Source organism: Myxine glutinosa (genome assembly GCF_964187855.1).
Source record: "Myxine glutinosa chromosome 12 unlocalized genomic scaffold, kmMyxGlut1.1 SUPER_12_unloc_2, whole genome shotgun sequence".
Taxonomy (NCBI): domain Eukaryota; kingdom Metazoa; phylum Chordata; class Myxini; order Myxiniformes; family Myxinidae; genus Myxine; species Myxine glutinosa.
This window is the reverse complement of record NW_027616356.1, coordinates 719,472-740,626: the sequence shown is the minus strand read 5'-3', so window position 1 is coordinate 740,626 and position 21,155 is coordinate 719,472. Positions and strand designations below refer to the sequence as shown.

The following is a 21,155-nucleotide window of genomic DNA, read 5'->3' as shown; positions in this document are numbered from 1 at the left end:
TACAAATATATGAAAGGTTATTGATTACAAATGAAATGTCTAAAGGCTCTGAAGGGCTCAGAGGGGGGACTAAAGGCTCAGAAGGGAACTAATGGGTACTTTCCTATAGTACGTAATTGATAGACATACTCACATTTCAATTGTACATAATCAATTGATGTAATCGCATTCCAATTGTACGTAATTAATAGACTACTCGCATTTCAAAAGTACATAATTAATAACCGTTGCTCTACTTCTAAGGTTCTCATTGTAATGAAAGTAATACAATGCACTACACCATCAATTGTATGTGGGTCAATCGTCCTTCCCGGGCAGCGTTAGATAGGGTTTGTTAGGCCTAGGGATTCGCTACTACCTAAGTACTAACGCCGACCGGAAACGAGGGAATAACTCCTGCTCGAATCATGGATATGGATGGAAACGCCGAGCGGATAGCGATCCGCGATCCGAGCTGTTAACAAGTGACTAGACCCGATTCTAAGCAGTTGCGATCGTGCCACGTTTACCCAATGGAGAAAAGACTAGGACGATCGGATTAAGGAGAAACCAGAAAGAACAAGGCAATTTATTTACAACTAGGGCATTGCCCGTACTATATCTATATCTAAAATTATATCCCCCCCCCTCTATTTACATGAAATGGTTTGGTCCAAAGCGAACGGCTTCCGGAGTTTGGTAAAGAAATCGCCATCGCGTGCACAAACGCGCAGGAAAGCGAATGAATCGCAAATTCGTTTTTATTAGTTTTAAAACATAGGTTAACGCCAACATAGTTTGCAAACGTGAAATAAATGAATACGCTCTCAAATGTGCCATCCGAGGCAGAGTGTGTCCGCCACGTTCGGCACACGCGATAGTTCGCTGCTCTCTGATTGGTTGAATCGTTTCTTGGACATAGCTCGGTAAGTAATTGTCCGATTAATATGAAACCTTGAAAAGGCACATCCTCGGGTCCCCAGCAATATACCTGGCAAGTTAAAAGTATATCGGACCCGTGGTTGTCGAGAAACAGCGGTCACAGACAAACGTACAAACGTACAAACAGAGATTACTGGAATTATAGATAGATGTACAAAGAAGAAGAGGAAACGAAAGAATGTACAAGAAAGAAAGAGGAAGGAAAAGTACACAGGGCAGCCTTAGACAGTCTTATTCTACTCCCTAGACAAACGGGCCCGTCTCACATACAGACACTCACACGGGGATTGCAGATGGTAGGGTGGAAGGTCCGGCAATGGTGTCCAGGCTCCAGTCCGGCTCCGGTCCAGCAGACGAAAAACCCGGCAGGCAGCTCTTCACGTAGTGTAACGCGAGCGGACAATTATAATGACGGGGGAAGGCTGGTATACTGGCGTACGTAATATGCGCACTACTCGCTCCAAGCGCTCCCTTCCCAATGTCCTGCACGCTGCAGTTCGTGGCAATGCGTGCCGCGTGCTCGCCCTTAGTACAGCGGGTTGCCACAGCGCGTCTCTTTGAAATACCAATGCTTGGCTTCAGTTCCCTCGTAAAGCGCACGTCCCAGGTCAAGCGCCTCTCTCTCCCCGCTCAGACCTCTTTAATGAGCGCTGCTTCATAATTCCTCCCATCAGTCCTTTCAAGCCCTTCAAATCGCAGCAGTCCTCTTAGCACAAGCTTCCTACGAGAGTCCTCTCACCTTGCGTGATTCCTTGCAGTCCTGTTCAAGGGCTTTGCGTGCGCGCTTTTATAATCAAGCCAGCGAACGCTCTCGAAGCCCAAAAGCCACACCTGTCAGGCGATGTTACTCCAGCCCTGGTTGGCTGGTTATGGCTTACCGGCCCTGCCCTGATGGCTGGTTGACGTGGCCGCACCTCCATCCTGGTGCTCCGCCCTCTTCTCGGGCCTTACCTCGTGGGTTTCTTGGCTGGTTTGGGCGGAAGCCTAGCGAGGTGGCGAACGCTGCTGGCAAAGGCGCGTAACCAATTGGGAGGGGCCATGGGGCACAGACTGGAGAGCGCTTAATTGCGTTGCTTGGAAGGGAGGCTGCCAAAATGGACGGAAGGGCCTACTCCTATTTGATTGACGCAACGCAGATGCAATTATTGGAAAATGGCCTTATCTAACACATACTAAGAAATAACTGATGTCCTATGGTGACCTACGTGTTGCTTGTGGCCTACCGATGGGGTGCTACCTTTAACCTTTAATGATGTTATATTTATTTACAAGTGTGGGTTCTCAAAACCGCAACACTGCACCCCTCCTTTTGCCAGGCTCCATCCGAGCCGATCGATACCTGGGTCAGGACTATCTTTAACAATTAGTGTGACACTTAGGTGTGGTTACCCTCTACTTTTAACCTACTGCCCTGAGTGCGACAGTTTTAACACTAGATATGTCCCCCCCCTGCTGCGTTGCGTCCTACCTAACTGACTCACGCCCACAATTAACCGAATTACGGAATTATTTTCAAGCTAAACATTTAAGCCGGTGGGGAGCATTATTTACAAGACTACTTTTAATTATTTACAAAACTAGAACCCAGGACCTGTCTTTTGTGGGAAAAAGAGAAGACTTTTTGATAAGAGGAAATGCCAATCGCAATGCACTGCACCGATACACCATACACCCATATACACCATAAATGCACCATAATAAAAAAAATGCATGAAAAGCACCAGCACCAAAAATGCACAAAACATTTTAAAAATAATAATAAAGGATGACGTCTTGTGCTTGTCTGCTGGGCCGATGGATCTTGGTTTGATCTTCTTACTTGATGGCTTAATTAATAAAAAGGGCACAACCCGTGTCCGCTTTTTTATTTATGGCCAGCAGGGCCAACTCAGGTGGTCCGCCTGCATGGCATCGATGCCACTTAAAAACGGTGGTCCGCAAGCCAGATACTGCTGGCAGCAATGGTCTGTCCCAGCAAAGGTGCCAGGCCACAGAACGTGTGGTCCATAGATGCCAGGCCACAGAACGTGTGGTCCATATGGTGTATCAGTGCAGGCAGGCAGGCAGGCAGCAAGGGTGCAGGCAGCAAGAGTGCGGCCGCACAATTCAGGACACCTGCACACTCTCCTCGCACAAAAGACCATGGTCCATGAGTGGGGAGGCAGACAAAGCAGAGGTTAGCGGGGGGAAAGGGCGCAAGGGTACACATCATAACCAGGCAATGCGACATGAAGGGCGCGGGAGAGCGAGCTGAGAAAGCTCGTCCCTACTCGTACGTCACCCCCCATGTCAGCCTACACTACCCTTGCCCTTCCCCGTATGTACACAATTTACAAATTCCTTTCTACTGTCTCGTCCCCCATATCTCCCCTAAACCAAATTCATTACCAATCCCTCCCAAGAAGGAAGGGATGGAATAAACACAATGTCTCACTCCGTCATGATGCGTCTTACATTCCAAACATTGCAAAATCTGGTGTGGAGTCCTATCACCTTGGTGAGTGGATGCGGATGGTGCAAAGATATTTTCTCCCTAACTATCCTTCTAAATGACATTAACACAGTTAAACTACCCGGGGTCTCGCCCTGCCAATCCATTGGCCATCTTACACTATGTGGTTCTAAAAACCAATTCCCATTGCCCATACTGTGGTGCTCTTCAAATTTGGGGTCTCACTCCCCCCATTTTTCCATCTGTGCCCTCGCACAATTTTGGGGCTGGGTCGTGTGGCTCTCCCAGCAGGTCTACTTACCTGCGCACCTCCGCCACTGAACGTAGCCACCCGAGTTTGCCTAGCTCCTCACCCTAATCTACCTGGGGAAGGCTCTCCCTGGCGCTTACCCCCTCGATGCCCTCTCAGGCATTGGGCTACCCGGGTCCTCTCATGGGATCCTCGGGCCGCGCTGAACTCTACACAACACTACCTGGCTCCCAGAGCCTACCTGTGGCCTCACCTGGCCGACAGACTACCAGTGGCGGAGTGCTCAACAACCACACACACTAACAGGCTCACACGCCCAGCCATTCCACATACTTATGCACCCCTCTAAGCACTTCATTGCTACTACACGCACCACAGAATTCAATATCCAACCAATTTACCTACTCCCTCTACCTAACTTTAAACTACCCTCCCCGGGTACTCGTGAAGGGGGCCATCCTTCCCCCATCCGCTCCTTCGCACCATACACTCCACGCCACATATTCCACACTATTCACTCCACACCATTCATTCCAGACCATTTATTCACTTGCACCCTATGCAAGGCAATTTTTTTTTTTTTTTTTTTTTTAAACCCTATGCAAGGCAATCACTCAATACACAATGACACACATCCTCAATACTCCACTCATACACTTTCACACACACACACATCTTTCACGAGCATTGCCTCTCAATTCCTCATTTGCTCACCAGCACTACCAAGACTCTCATACCAATTCCTCATTTCAAGCCCATGCACACGGTGGTTCCCACAATTACACACACACAGCATCATCTGACTAGCTATTTCCCCTAATATTAGTGCTTCCCTGTCATCCCTTATACTAAGCACATCCCTCGTCATTATCATCCAACTACTCTCTCTACGTCCCCTCTACCTGTCCAAATGTCACTACTTAAATCTTGGTCTCCTATGGTCATCTCTAGGTCCCTAACCATTATCCTAGCCCTCCCTGGCTAGTTCTCACCGCCAAACCCCATAAGTCTACAGCTCCTCTGCCCCAAAGGGATGTGATGTGAGGGATGGTAGAGCTACCATCCCCCTACACCAGATACCATTTGCCATCACTACCTCTATTCGTCTACTATCTTGAGCCTCTCGTGCGGGAATGCATTGTCATTACAGCCCAGCTTCGCAAAGCCGAGCAATGTGTGCAGATGGTCAGTCTCCTGTAGGTTGGGTCCGTCCGGCATTTTCAATTCTGGGGAGGAGGCATACTCGGGCCGAGGTTCCAGGGTCCATCTCGGCGCGGAGCCTTTCGGTCTCCGGCCCGATGACCCAACCTCCCCTGGTCGGAGCACCGTGCCCGCCAGGGGGCGAAGGTCCGACCTGGCCTTTCTCCCCCGGAATCGTGCCGGTCGCCGCTACAACGCGGCACCGACCATACAGGGCGGAGCCCGGCCCGAATCGTGCACGGCGCTCCTTGTAAGAGCGCCGCGGCAACGATCCCCGCCGGCCCCTGCAGCACACAAATAACACCACGCCCCAAGAGCTCGCGTCGGCTATACATCGGCCTAAGCGCTGCCCCGGTCAGCGTCGATGCTCGAGTCGCATTCTCACCTTCACACGCGACCCTTTCTATACTCACACATCCCGGCGCTCCAGCGCCTCCCATACATCCCACACATTTCGTTACTGCACTCTCTCTCCGTGCACTCTTTCGCTCCACACTCAGGTGCACACCACTCAGGCGCACTCATTCCTTCCACACACTCCATTACACACTCCTCTCGCGCACATTCTTGCGCACTCATTCCATTCACACACTCTGTTACATCCTCTGTAACAACCATGGGTGTGCACTCTTTTGCTGCACACCCAATCAGCGCACACCTCTCCGTTACGTACTCCGTAACACTCACGGGTGTGCACTCGTGCATCCACCCACTCAAGCGCTCTGGTGTGCATCCTCGCACACTCTCTTCATCCAACTCTGGTGTGCATCCACCCTCACTTTCACACTCTGTTGTGCACTCACCCTCACTTCCACACTCTGTAACACACTTGCGCTCTGGTGCCGTTCGCACGCGCGCGCCATTTCCTCTCACACAGCGCACCATGGACCTTCCACAAGCGCCCGGGTGACGCCGGGATCCCAAGCGCTTTTTTTCCCCCGATCCCAACCTTTTCGCGCCATATACAATCCTGCTCACCTTCGGGTATCCTTTTCTCCACACGCACCAACTGCAAACTTTCATTGGGGTTAGGAAGTACGGCATCATGATGTGCACACGGACTTTGTGCAATTTCCATCCTTTCCTCCCGCGATTGCTTTTCTAAGTCCGCTGTCGCTTCAACCCCAATTTCCACTATAATGATTTCATTTTCTTTTTTCTCGACGACCACTGGCTCTAATAAAATAAAATTTTCTAATTCAAAGGCCGTCGGCTTCTCTATACCCCGTGTTGCGATTTCTATCCCGGTCCACCCGGCTATGCTTTGCTCCCCCTCGCTTAACCCGCGCTCCTCGAGCCGCGCCACCCCGTCGCATACCGATGTGCCTTTCCCGCTCGACCTGCGGTCAATGTCCTTCCCCAATGCTTTTATTTCACACCTGGCTGCCTCCCTCGCTAACCCCTCGTTTATTTCTCTGGCTTGATCACCCACGTCCTTCAACTGGCCCCCCAGTTTGCTTCCGAATCCCCCCAATTTGCTTTCTAACCCCCCAAATTTGCTGTCTAATCCCCCAATCTGATGTCCCAATTGCCTACTATCGGCCCTCATTTCTCCCATCTCCCTACTCAATCCCACAATTTGGTTTTCCATATTACTTAACCCGTCTTTCAATCCCCCAATTTGGTTTCCCATATCATTTCTCAATCCCCCAATTTGATCTTCCAACCCCATTTGTATGGCTGCCTGCAGCTGCGCAATGAGGTCCTGCATATTCATCCCTCCCACTTGCGCAGCGGGTGCGGCCCCCGTCGCCATGTGTGAGGCGCCGCCATTTTGTTCGCCTGCACCCTCATTAATTTCCTCTCCCATTTCTCCTCCTTGTCCCACTTCGTCCCGGGGGTCCTGGGTTGACTCTAACCCTTCCTCCTCTACCTCCTCATTTACCCCCACCGGCATCCGATCGCCTTGGCTATCCATGGCACGATTTAATTTAGATGTTTTAATAAAATTTCGGCCACTCGTAATTTTGATCAAATTTTGTCCACAGATAAGAAAATTTGGTTCGGGTCCCAAATCCCACTCCTGACACCAATTGTTACGGATCTCAGAAACGTCGGCTCTCCCCTTATCAAGGGGGGGTTAATCCCCTTGTCCTCTTATCTGGCCGACGCGATCCTAGGGGTTATAACGTCCTTCCCGGGCAGCATTAGATAGGGTTTGTTAGGCCTAGGGATTCGCTACTACCTAAGTACTAACGCCGACCGGAAACGAAGGAATACCTCCCGCTCGAATCACGGATATGGATGGAAATGCCGAACGGATAGCGATCCGCGATCCGAGCTGTTAACAAGTGACTAGACCCGATAATAAGCGGTTGCGATCGTGCCACGTTTACCCAATGGAGAAAAGACGAGGACGAAAAGACTAGACTAAATTGGGCTGGTTTAAGGAGAAACCAGAAAGAACAAGACAATTTATTTACAATATACAAAGAAGAAGAGGAAACTAAAGAATGTACAGGAAAGAAAGAGGAAGGAAAAGTACACAGGGCAGCCTGAGACAGTCTTATTCTACTCCCCAGACAAACGGGCCCGTCTCACATACAGACACTCACCCGGGGATTGCATATGGTAGGGTGGAAGGTCCGGCGATGGTGTCCAGGCTTCAGTCCGGCTCCGGTCCAGCAGACGAAAAACCCGGCAGGCAGCTCTTCACGTAGCGTGACGCGAGTGGACAATTATAATGACGGGGGAAGGCTGGTATACTGGCGTACGTAATATGCGCACTACTCGCTCCAAGCGCTCCCTTCCCAATGTCCTGCACGCTGCATGTCGTGGCAATGCGTGCCGCGCGCTCACCCTTAGTACAGCGGGTTGCCACAGCGCGTCTCTTTGAAATACCAATGCTTGGCTTCAGTTCCCTCCTAAATCGCACGTCCCAGGTCAAGCGCCTCTCTCTCTCCCCGCTCAGACCTCTTTAATGAGCGCTGCTTCGTAATTCCTCCCATCAGTCCTTTCAAGCCCTTCAAATCGCAGCAGTCCTCTTAGCACAAGCTTCCTACGAGAGTCCTCTCACCAAGCACGATTCCTTGCAGTCCTGTTCAAGGGCTTTGCGTGCGCGCTTTTATAATCAAGCCAGCGAACGCTCTCGAAGCCCAAAAGCCATGCCTGTCAGGCGATGTCACTCCAGCCCTGGTTGGCTGGTTATGGCTTACCGGCCCTGCCCTGATGGCTGGTTGACGTGGCCGCACCTCCATCCTGGTGCTCCACCCTCTTCTCGGGCCTTACCTCGTGGGTTTCTGGGCTGGTTTGGGCGGAAGCCCAGCGAGGTGGCGAACGCTGCTGGCAAAGGCGCGTAACCAATTGGGAGGGGCCATGGGGCACAGACTGGAGAGCGATTAATGGCATCGCTTGGAAGGGAGGCTGCCAAAATGGACAGAAGGGCCTACTCTTATTTGATTGACACAATGCAGATGCCATTATTGGAAAATGGCTTTATCTAACACATACTAAGAAATAACTGATGTCCTATGGTGACCTACGTGTTGCTTGTGGCCTACCTATGGGGTGCTACCTTTAACCTTTGATGATGCTATATTTATTTACAAGTGTGGGTTCTCAAAACCGCAACAATATATATATATATATATATATATATACATATACACACAGACTTGGCATTTAATATGGAATATTTTTTTGTGGGGGTCAACTTACTTTTCAAGATGACTTAGAACCAAAAGTTCATTGGAATTATGTTGAAATTATTCTAGATTTTGTTAATGTGACCTTTAAAAGAAGCAAAAACCACATTTGACATTTCGAAGCAAATAAATAGATCCTTGAAAGTGATGTAAACTGATATCGAACTCAATTCATGGACAGTACTGTGTTAAACTTCTGTACGTTTTCCAGAAGTATCTCTTTATTTTGCACATTAGCCAAAAAAAATTTCAACAAAAACAAAAGCTAAATTATGACTGGGATTACGGACAGTAAAATTACAGTTCAGTACTTCGTGTAACCCCCACGAGCATTCAGGAGAGCACGTACACGTCGAGGCATGCTCTTCATGAGATTTGCCAAGGTTTGGACAGGAATCGCTTGCCATGCAGTGATAGCCTGCTGCTGCAATTCACGCACAGAGGTCGGCTGCTGGTCCAAGTTGTCGATTTGACGCGTTAATTCTGCCCACAAGTTCTCTATCGGATTCATATCCGGGGACATGGCAGGCCACTCCATATGCTCTACACCACGGTCAGCAAGAAAGTGTTGGATCATGCGAGCACGATGAGGCCGTGCATTGTCAGCTTGGAAGACAAAGTTTCCTCGAAAGGCTGCACGAGCAAATGGAAGCAATGTTTCTTCCAGAATGACCCTGTACTTGAACTGGTTCAGGTTTCCATTCAGAACAACCAGGTCAGTTTTGCCCCCTGCATGAAAAGCAGCCCAAACGGTCACCCCACCACCTCCAGCTTGGACTCTTGGCACTATACAATCTTCGTTGTGGGCTTCATGCACTTGTCTGCGCACTCGGACGCGGCCATCTTGATGATAGACCAGAAATCTAGACTCGTCACTGAAGTTCACGTGATTCCAGTGTCCTGGCTGCCATTGACGGTGCTCCCTGGTCCACTGGAATCGGTGCTGGCTGTGTTGTCTGGTCAGGCGTGGCTTTCTCAGGGGACGCCTGGCACGATAGCCTGCTTGAACCAGTCGTTGGTTGACTAGCCTTCTGGATACAGGCACATTTGTCAGTTGCTGCCACTCAGCCCTAAGCCGATTAGCTGACTTGGTATGGCCATTGCGGACTAACCGGTGCAGCTGGCGATCATCTCTCCTTGTGGTTCTGCGTGGACGTCCTGGCCTCAGTATTGGAGTAGGGACACCCCTCTGAGCATTTCGTTTCAGGATCTTTGACACCTGACCTTGAGTGATGCCATACTGCTGAGCAATAGCACGCTGTTTCATGCTAGAATTTCGTAAAGCCACCACTCCATGACAAACAGCATTGTCAAGTTGACGGACTATCTCCAGAGGAAGCGGCAATAACTTTTGTAGACGTGCAGCAGTTGTTTTCCACTAATACAGAACGCAACAACCCTTATATACCCGATTGTGAAGCCAATCGTCAAATGTACCTGTCCTTACATTTTGTCACGCCACCTGTGATATAATCCTGTTATTGACTTCTTGCTGCGAAAGACAATCAGTGACATGGTTCTTTCAACAAAGACATCACCGAAGGGTAAAATAAACTCACCAGATTGATATACTGAGTTCAGAAAGTAAACCCAAGTCAAGAAAAAATTTTTTTTCCATATTAAATGCCAAGTCTGTATGTGTATATATATATATATATATATACATACAGACTTTATATATATATATAAAGCTATTTATAACTATTTATATATATATATATATAAGTTTTTGTTTGTTTGTTTGTCTGCGCACGCTAATCTCCTGAACGGTGAAAGATAGGAGGAAACCTCTAATACTAAAAATGTCGGGACGGGCCCCGGGAAGGTTACAGGCGAGGTGGTGAGGACGGTCGAGGCCCACCTCGGCCGGGCTGGGCCCATTTCGCAATTAAAAGCTGAGCTGAATTATAGTAGTCAATCTTCTACGGCCACGAGTAAAAGCTGAATTATAGTAGTAAATTCATTCCAAAAGAACTAAAAATGTCGGGACGGGCCCCGGGAAGGTTATAGGCTCGGTGGCGAGGCCGGTCGAGGCCACTTCGGCTGGGCTGGGCCCATTTCGCAATTAAAAGCTGAGCTGAATTATAGTAGTCAATCTTCTACGGCCGCGAGTAAAAGCTGAATTATAGTAGTAAATTCATTCCAAAAGAACTAAAAATGTCGGGACGGGCCCCGGGAAGGTTTTCGGCTAGGTGGCGAGGCCGGTCAAGGCCGCATCGGACGGGCTGGGCCCATTTCGCAATTAAAAGCTGAGCTGAATTGTAGTAGTCGATCTTCTACGGCCGTGGGGTAAAAGCTGAATTATAGTAGTAAATTCATTCAAAAAGAACCCGGGCAACGCTGGGTCCTTTCGGCTAGTATATCCATATATAATAGAGCAAATGTTTGCATGTCCACTCTATACCCATGGGTTTGACAGCTGGCCTGAAGTCACCCACAATTGTAACCTGAAAAACATCACATGTCTGCCATTTTGGTAATATGGTAAGCCTAAGTCCTCCTTCGGAAGTGTCATGTTCACAATCGCCATTCCCTCCCCATAAGTTTTCTGTTGAGTGTAAAACAACCTCAGTGACTGTTATAAAGATCATCAAATATCAAAATTTTGGAGCCGGTAGGCATCATGGGCCTTGTGACGGCGATGGTATGTATAGGCCTTAGGCTTCAGGCCTCTGGTGTCAGCCTGTGGCCCAGTACAATTGGACTTGTCTGAGCTATATAACCACAATGTATTTCATATGCACATAAGCATCAAGTATGTTTTTGCTTCATGTACGTAACCTGGGTTATTTTCCTTTTTGGGAGCCATCAAGGCAGTGGTCTGTTGCATATACACCACCCAAATAAATGGATGTGTCAGAAGAACATGTTGTAAGCTTGGAAAAGGATTGCCCATAGGGCAGGTATTCTGCTGGTATAGACATGGTTGCGAGGTTTCCAAGCTGACTGCAATTGAGCAACTTTCCCCTTATTAAAGCATTTGAGCTCTATTAACTGATGATGCCCCAAAGACTCTACAATGTCAAGAAGCACCGATTGATGCTTAACACGGCACTGTCCTTGCCCTTGGATGAGAAATGTGTGATCTGTCTGAGTTTGTTTCCCTTTCATTTAATTTGTGCTCTACTTGCAGGTGACAGTCGTGGCCTTTGACCCTTGCACATTGTCCAATCATCCAGGATGGCCGCTCCGCAATCTGCTGGTTCTTCTATCACATGTTTGGTAACTCTTAGCATCAAGCATATGCTGTGCTTTTCAGGCATCATCTAGTAATCGATTTCGTCGAATCTAAATCTAAGCAGTACTATACTAGAACGGCACTCGGTAGAGCGTTTACCTCCGCCAGGCTGAACAGTTTTGGTTTTGTATCCCCCTGATAGGCCAGATCTGCATGCGGACCTTGTCCAAAACCTAATCGCCCTGTTCTTGTAACCTACACAACTCATCCACCTCCTTTTGTCATAAAACTTACTTTTGCTATGGATAGTTTTTGGACCTATCTCTCAATGGTGAAGAACCGCTTCAAAAAGTCAGTTCTCGCATCTGGATATTCACCAAAATTGAATCGATTTGTCCTTTTCAAACACCCAAACTGTCCACCAAGTTTCGTCTGAATCTGTCCATAACTGAAATATCCTGTTGTATATCATTTTTGGCCCTATCTCAATGGGGAAGAAGAATTACTTTAAAATTATAGTGCTGTATCTGAATCCATCCATAACTTTCAGAGATAGCTTGATCACAGACAAACAGTTAAATAAAGAGACAGACAGGGGTGAAAACAGTCTCCATCCACCTTTGGTGGCACAGGTAAAAATTGAATTTTTATATTTATTTGTTTATATTATGCTTCAAAAAACTAAAGAACTACTCAACAAAATTCAACAAAATTTTGCATTTGCCTAAGGGTAACCCAAGTATGGTTTGTGTCGATGTAGCATATCTGCGGGATATGGTTCAGGGTGGAGGGAAGGTCCCAATTCTTTATATTATGTAAATGTGTTATATAGCGCCACCTAGTGGTAGATTGTTCTACAAATCATCTTATTCCTATGCTATAGAAGGGGAATATTAACGCGGAACTGCTGGAGGATAATCCCACGGCTCAAATGCTCAGCTACTTGCTTTACATGTGGATGTAAAGTTGGGCTTGATTTCTTGAAGTTGGTTCTAGCCCCCAATTTCCTGACCTTGTGCTCTGGCAATGTTTAGCTGGGCATTGCTGGCCCCCTCCACAATCACCCTGCCTGTTCTGCAATGCAGCACCCTTGAGCTCCTGAGGCCACACTGAGTGCCACCACACTCCAGCCAAAGCATGGAGGTCCTGTTTGGCACCCCATACGATGTGCTTCCTGGCAATTACCATCTCGGGTCCTCTCCCATGTACCCAGATCTTCAACAACAACATAATTTAGCAACTTCTGCCCTTTTGGCATGTTGTAGCCTCTGCCACTCATGGACCGAAGTGCATCTTTTAACAAATTTCTGGCTCACACTCGGAACACTCTCCAGCCCTTTAACCACATGTTTACACCCATTTTGTTTATTTACCTTTTTCTTCTTCCAGCACCAGCACTGTTGTGACTTCCATGTTCCAAAACCACTGAATCTTCCCTAACTTTCATCTCTAAGATGGGGATTCATCTCAATAAGGGAGTGTGCGTCCACTTTATCACACACACACACCCAAGCTTTACAAAATGTCATACTCCATAAATTTAGGTCTATGCACATTCCAATTTCATCTCGTTATTCATTCCTCCATCCATCCCTGACCTTGTTGGGACAAGAGAAGGAGGAAGGCATTCTAACTTATAGTCCAGACAATTATAATCTGAATTCAACCATACCAATTTGAGCTTTTATAACCATTCCGATTATCTTTCTTTATACAATTTAAATGTCAATTTAAAATGTCCTACATCCCTCTATCACTGTGGTCTCAGTCAGATGCCTATTCTACCTTCAGTCCTCTGCCCTACTTTACCTGCTGGGGCCCCCGCGAAACCCCAAAGGAGCCCCACTGCCACCACCAACACCATTGCCGTGAGCCCTCCACGGTGTCTCAGTGCCCTCACCGCCAATGCTCAGGGTGTAACCACTATAACTTACCTCATGTTGTCTTCCCTTTCTGTATGCCTCTTGGGGAACACGTTTCAGACCCCAATTTGCCTTTTGTCCCCATCCTTTTTCCCAAGGCTTACAGGGGCCATGCGCCACCCACACCCTGCACATACTTCTTTTGATTCGCCTGGTCTTAAAGAGCCGGAGGGAGCACGATATTTCATCTCATACTTTCTTGGAGGGCTGTGTGCATGCGTGCTCTGCCATGCTGCACCCCGCCTCGTCTGCTATCCCGAGACAATCACATTAATTATGTGGAATTTCTGTCCCCCTAATATTCCTGCAGGACGCACAAGATTCATCAGCAACCCTCTTCTTGTGAAATTGCCAAAATCAAGACTCTCTGCTCATCTTCACTCTTTCATTCCGCTTTTCTCCCGCCTCGAGAACAAACTTCCACACTCTCTTCAATCCCACTCCTCCCTCCAGGTCTTCAAAACAACTGTTCACCACCATCTCTCATCTTTCCCCATCCAAAACCTTGATCTTTTCTACCCCCGATAATACAGCCCAAATCCACCTTTTTGGAAATTCCGTTTTCTTTCCTGAAAGTCCTTGAAGTGTCCATCTTGTTTATCCCATCCCAGCCCTCTCCCTTCCATAGATCTCCCGATGTCCCTGTTCCCTACTGTTGTTGCGTTTACCTCTCTCTCCCCTCTTGTCTGCCACTCCCATTATTATCTGTTATATATAATATTCAATCGGGATTATCTAACAGGAATTTGCATCGATCAATAAAAACCTACCGTTCTACAGTACCGTTTATAACTCTGTAGGAGAGCTGTGTTAGCAATGTCTTAAGGCAGATGATGGACAATTTGATCACTTGCATTAAAGGGCATTAGACAAACAACAACAACAACATGCATTTTAAGGCCGTTTTCCCTGCTAAAGCAGGGGTTAGCCTTGCGGTGCCCATGACAATCTTCTCCATTTTGCCCTATTTTCTGCATCTCCCCTTGTTAACTCCCTTGCCCGCATTTCTTCTTCCACCATCTTTAGCCAAGTCTTTCTCGGTCTTCCCTATCCTCTACTTCCTTCTACATTCATTTCCATCACTCTTCTCAACCAGTCACTTTCATCCTTCCTCAACACATGACCAAACCATCTCAACCTGTTCCTCTTCACAGCATCAATCACAGGCTCTATTCCCATCATCTTTCGCAATTCATCATTTGTCTTCCTCTCTCTCAACGATACTCTGCACATCCACCGAACCATTCGCATTTCCACCCTTTCCAGCCTTCGTTGCTGCTCTACGTTCATTACGCATGTCTCGCTCCCATAAATCATAACACTTCTCACACATGCAGCATACACCTTTCCCTTCAGCTTCAACGACACTCCCCTCCTCGTCAGCACGCCACTCAGTTCCCGAAACTTCTTCCATGCACATCTCACTCTAGCAACTGTTGCCGAGTCTGATCCACCTTCTCCATTCAGCATGTCTCCGAGGTAGCAAAATGTTTTCACACCTTCCAGCTTCACGCCGTCTCTAAGATCCAACTCAACATTTCCTCCATCTGCAGCTCCCTCTGTGCACACCTTACATTTGAATGTAGCTGCCACACTGGTTAATGACCCTCTCAGACCATTACATTTTTGATGAACCCACTCAGCGCACATTGTACATTGAATGGAATTCACTCCGACACCCTTCCTGCACACAGCACACGGCCACTTCCCAGTTCTTTCCACCTCACCACATGCTTTACCACTTGCCATCACTTTCGTCTTTCCAATATTCACCTTCAGACCTTTTGTCTCCATACATTCCTTCCACTTGTTCATCTTTTCCTTCAATCCATCCATACTTTCCGCAATCAACACCACATCATCTGCATACAACAACTCCCACGGTAAACCCTCCTTTACGTTCTGAGCCAGCACCTCCATCACAGCTACAAATAGTAGTGGACTTAGTACCGACCCCTGATGCACTCCCACCTTCACCTCAAACTCACCACTGTTCCCGTTCTTCGTCCTTACAGCTGTGCGCGCTCTTTTGTACATTGCCATCACTACTCTGATCAACCATCCCTCCATTCCTAACTTCCTCAATGTCCATGTCACTACTATTAAAGGGCATTAGAATGCTGTTTAAATTATTGGCTTGAGTTAACGAGTTATTTGAGCAATTCAAGTGTAATAATATATTGTTGTGGATATGAGAATGTTTTTTTTTTTTTTGTTGTGTAGTGAATAGTTGTAAAAAGTCACCCTCCTTCCTGCATTTGTTGTTGTATAAAGGTCAAAGGGCGTTCCCGTAGTTAATTCCATAAAACATACACGAAGGACACCATATATCCCTGTTCAGTAGTTATATCCTTATTATGTGTATTAGTGTAAGGCTGTGTCTTCCATTAATTGAAATACTCCATTGCACCAAGTGAAATAAGAGTAGATCCCCTTTCCCTTCACATTCCCCTTCCAACAAATTGCCAACTGTTCCCTCCGCGACTCCATTCGCCACGAGGTCGGCTCGGAGAAGAAGGGGGAGGAGCTGCCGACTCCTGGGCGTGCCCGCCCATCGTCATCAAGGGCGGAGCCAGAGGGCCGTGCCAACCAATCAGGGCCGAGGCGAGCTCACCGATGGGCGTGTCCTGGACACCAGCGGCTTGATCGCCTGAGGCGCTATAAAGAGCGCGCGCGAAAGCCTTGAAGTAGTTGGACTAAGAAAGAGAGAGGAGAGAAGGGGCGAAGCGAAGCAAAGAGAGCAAGAGTAGAGGAGGGAGGAGATCAGATCACAGACGAGCCTGAAGAGAGTCCTGGAGTTTGTGAGAGAGGGAGAGAGAACCCGTCACGCCAGACCCCCCACCAGCAGCGTTGGCTCCACCAAGCAGCTCCGACCCGTTACCCCGCGCACACGACAGGATCGGTGGCATCGGCGGCCGTCGAGGTCCAGCCCGACGTCCCGTGCGGGATCAAGCTCCAGCCAGCTCCGTGCCTTCCTCCCCCTCCAGCCACCCACCTCCTTCCAGCCAATCCACTCTGCAATTCCCCGTGTGAGTCCGTCTTTGTTTGTTCTGTCCAGGGTATTAATTAAGCCTGTTTAGATAAGCTAGCGATTTTCACTGTGTCTCTTTGATTTCTTCTGTAAATTATTTTATTATCCTTCCTTCTCCTTGGTTACTTTTGGTTGTAAATAGCAAATAAATTATATTCGTATTCCCTACTTCTGTCTTCCTCTTCTTCACATCCGTGTCGCCTTTGTCTTTTCCCCATTGAATATCTGTGGCACGATTTGGCCCACGTTTAAGGGATCGGGTCTAGTCATTGTAAAAACAGTTCGGACCGCGGCGCCATCCGCTCGGCAAACATCTTATCCGCGGTCCGTAACAATTGGTGTCAGGAGTGGGATTCGAACCTGGGACTAAATTTATTTAGCCCAAATTTTGGACACAATTTTACAATTGCCCGTAACAATTGGTGCCTGGGAGTGAGATTCGGACCTGGAGCGCGAATAGCGCGCTCAAAATTACGGGTGGCCCAAAAAGAAATGTTGTTTTATTTAAAATCTTAAATTTGGAAGTCGTGCCATGGACAATCAAGGCGATCGGATGCAGGTGGGTGAGCTAGAAGAGGGGTTAGGGGTAACCCAGGACCACAGGGACGAAATAGAGGAGAGCAATGAGGAGGTGGTTGAGGGAGTATCAGGTGCGCAAAATGGCGCCCTCGCGCACGTGGTTACAGCGGCACCAAATTTCGCCGCGCCCGTGACCGTAGCAGCGCCGCCGATGGATTGGGGCCTATTCATGCTGCAAATGCGGGCCCTCATAGAAGAGAACAGAGGGCTGGGAGACCAAATTGGGGCAATGAGGGACGAAGCGAGGGGTACTAGTGAGCAATTAAGAGACGGGTTAAACAATATGGACAATAAATTTGAGGGTTTAGACAATAAATTTGCGGGGTTAGGCAATAAATTTGAGGGGTTAGACAACGGGATAAAAGAGATAAAGAATGGGTTAACGGGGCTAGAAGATAGGATGGAAGGCAAATTGCGGGAGATAGGGGAGCAATCCGCCCGGGAAATCAAACGTCCGCTTCCGGAACCAGATAGAGGAGGTGAAAATCGGGTTAGACACTAAATTGGATGCTCAGAGGGATGAATTAGAGCAGATGAGGGCGGCATCTACTAAAGAGATGGGAGAAATGAAGGAGGAAATACGACGAGGTGTAAGCGAGGTGGTCTCGGGGGTACGCGAGGAGGTAAAGCGAGGTGAGAAGCGTATGGAGAAAGAGGTGAGAAATGGGACGGCAAAGTTACAAGGGGGCATAGAGGACCTGACGCAGGAGGTGGAACAGCTGACGGTGGGACAGACGGAGTTAGTGGAGCAGGTACAAAGGAACACTGCGGTACTAGGAGGGTTAAAAGCGACACAGAAAGAACTAAAAGACGACTTGATAGCGACGAAGAGGGAATGTCAGATGGTACGTAAGGGACTGACAACAAGGTTGGACGAGGTGACAGAAGTAATGGAGACGAAGGACCGGGAGGTGAGGACGCACATAGAAACGGTCAAGGTGGCGTTAGAGGAAGAGATAGAGGGGGCGCACCGGGAAATGAAGGAGGTAAAGGAAAAATTAGAGGAGGTGGAAGAAGGGGTGATGGAAATTAAGAAGAGACAGAGGGAAACTAAGAGGGAGATAAAGGAGGAGGTGATGGAATATGTACAAGGTCGGTGCTCAAATCGTGATGGTGTGCTCGCTAACCAAATAAAGAGTTTGCAGGTGGCGAAGGAGGTGCGGAGACGAGGTGCCAAGGTGAGTGGCGATATACGCGGAAATGTATATGGTGTGAGGGAAGCTTCAGTCGGCTTGGGGGTTGATTTGGACCCGGGTGTTCGTGAGAGGCCGCTGGTGAAGTGTGTGACAGGTACGGTGTGCGAAAGAGGAGGTGTGCGAGAATGTCCGACTATGGGGTGTGTGAGGAAAAAGCGCGCGCCAAGGAGTGAGTGTGCTGTCAAGAGTGAGTTGGTCGTAGCGCATGTGCGAGGGGGCACATGGAAGCGCGTAGTGAGGAGTGTTACAGAGGATGTAACGAGAGAATGCACACCTGTGGTGAGTGTTACGGAGGGTGTAACGGGAGAGTGTGCGCAAGAGGATGCGCGAGAAAGGTGTGTAACGGACGGGTGCATGAGGAAAGAGTGCGCTGTCAAAAGTAAGGGTGAGTGCGCGACCGAGTGTGGAGGTGAGAGTAGTGAGAGTGACACGGAGCGTGAGTTTGTTGTGGCAGGTGAGAGAGGATGTACACCTGGAATGGAAGGATGCACACCTGGAATGGTAGAGCGCGTATGGGAATGCACGCTGGAGTTGGTAGTGAGGCACGTGGTTGGGTGTGCAAGTGAGAGCACACCTGTGGTTGTCACAGAGGAGGGGGCGCGAAGAGGTGTGTTGGTGAGGTGTGCGAACGACGAGTGTGTGCAAAGGTGTGCGGTGGTCAGGTGTGTGACCAAGTCTGTAAGCGGATTGAGTGTACCTGGGTGTGTCAGGGAAGGTGCAATGACAAAGAGCATGGAGACGGCTGGATGTATGAGCAAGGAACGGGCTGCGGGGTGTAAGCATGCGAATGGAGCATCGACGCTAACCGGGTTAGCGGTTAGAACGACGTTTAGCCGAATCGGGCCCTCGGTGCGTGCCGGGCTTCACGTGCCGCGAGGACCAGCGGGGATCCGAACCATGGCGGTTTCGAAAGAACCGCCGTACGCGATCCACGCTGGGCCTCGCTCGGAACGGTCGCGTCCGAGCTCCGCCAGGCGGAGCGGGCGGTCCGGTTGGAAGGGCCGACACAGCGACCCCTTGTGGTTGCCGCGCTCCGGCCGGCCGAGATTGGGGCATCGGACGGTCCCGTGCCCCGATGGTGCGTGGAATCTCGGGCCGAGTAGACCGCCTTCCCTGCACCGAATGCCGGACGGACCCATCCGCTGGCAACGAACCACCCGCATTTATTGCTCGGCTTTGCGAAGCCGAGCTTTAGAGATGAATTGGCGCACCGAGAGGCACTAGTGAGTAGACTGTGATGATGAGAATAGTGTTTTGGACCCGAAATTAGAAAAAAAGTAAAATTTGATGATTGGCAAAGGATTGGCAGAGTGATGATTGGTAGTGATTGGCAAATTTTTGATTGGCTGGAATTTGGTGTGCAAAATTGGTAGTGAGAGATACCCGATGTGGTGGGATGGAAACTTTGCCATCTCTCACAGCGGGGGCAAAGGAGCACTAGTTTTATGGGGTTTATGGCAGTGAAAACTAGCCCGGGAGGGTTAGGATATAATGATAGGGACCGAGAGATGACCTTAGGTAACGTTAAGGTTAGGTAGTGACAATGATACCTGTAGTGGGGACGCAGGTAGATTAGAGTGGATGATAATGACGTGGTATGTGCTTAGTTTAAAGGGAAGACGGGGAGCACTAAGTTAGCAGGGCAACAGGTAGTTCAGATGATGCCGTGTGTGAGTAACAGGTGTGATTGCACAGGTGTGCAACTGAACAGGTGTGTGGAGCAGTGTATGAGTGAGAGAAGGTGATTGTGTATTGTGCTGACCAAATGGTCCAGGAAGGAAGGAGGGTGCAGGTGGCACCAGGTGTGATTGCACAGGTGTGCAACAACAGGTGAATGGAGAATGGTTGTATGGATTACATGGAGTGTGGAGTATATGGAGTATTGGAATGGATGGTCGTGGAGTGAGTATGATGGAAACTGTGGAGTGGAGTGGATGGTGTGGAGATGTGAATGGGGGAAGAGTGGACCCCCATCACAAATACCCGGTGAGGGTAGTTTAAGTGTTAGGTAGAGGGTACAGGTAAATTGTGGTTGGATATTGGCATCTGTGGTGCGTGGTGGAAGAATGATGTTTGGATGGGTGCATTAGTGTTGTGGAAATGGCTGGGCGTGTAGCCTGTTAGTATGTGTAGTTGATTGGGCACTCCACCACTGTGAGGATGTCGGCCAGGTGAGGCCGCAGGTGGGCTCTGGGAGCCGGTAGAGTTGTTGTGGATGGGGCCCGAGGATCCGGAGGACGGACCCGGGTAGCCCAGTGCCAGAGGGCACCAAGGGGTGACAGAGCCAGGAGGGGCCTTCCCCAGTTAGATAGGTTAGGTCAAGGAGCTAGGTAAGCTCGAGTGGCAACTACAGTGGTGGAGGTGTGCAGGTGGGTAGACCTGCTGGGAGAGCTACACGACTCAGCCCGGAAATTGTGCAAGGGCACAGGGAGATGAATCGGGGGAGTGAAACCCCAAATTGAGAAGCACCACAGTTTGGTCAATGGGAATTGGTTTTTAGAACCCATAGTGTAAGTTGGCCAATGGATTGGCAGGGAAAGACCCCGGGTAGTGTAAGGTGTGTTAATGTCATTTAGAAAGTAGGATGAAAATCTCCTCGCACCATCTACATCCACTCACCTGGGATGACGTACCTCCACACCATGCCGGGTTGTTTTGTTATTTTTATTGTGCAAATGTTTGGAATGTGAGACGCATCATGACGTGGGTGTGACATTGTGCTTGTTGTTCCATCTCTCCCTCCTTATGAGGATTGATGATGAATTGGGTGATGGCAAATTTT

General features: G+C 48.9%; 1 protein-coding gene across 2 annotated transcripts in view; it reads left to right on the top strand.

Moving 5' to 3' along the window:
• Nucleotides 1-21,155, top strand: part of ATG7 (autophagy related 7) — a 52,711-nt gene that overhangs the window by 12,918 nt on the left and 18,638 nt on the right. For both annotated transcript variants that reach the window (XM_068132642.2, XM_078768651.1), the window contains one exon: nucleotides 11,601-11,689. In XM_068132642.2, the coding sequence (XP_067988743.2) occupies nucleotides 11,601-11,689 (89 nt within the window). The remainder of the gene's footprint in view (nucleotides 1-11,600; nucleotides 11,690-21,155) is intronic.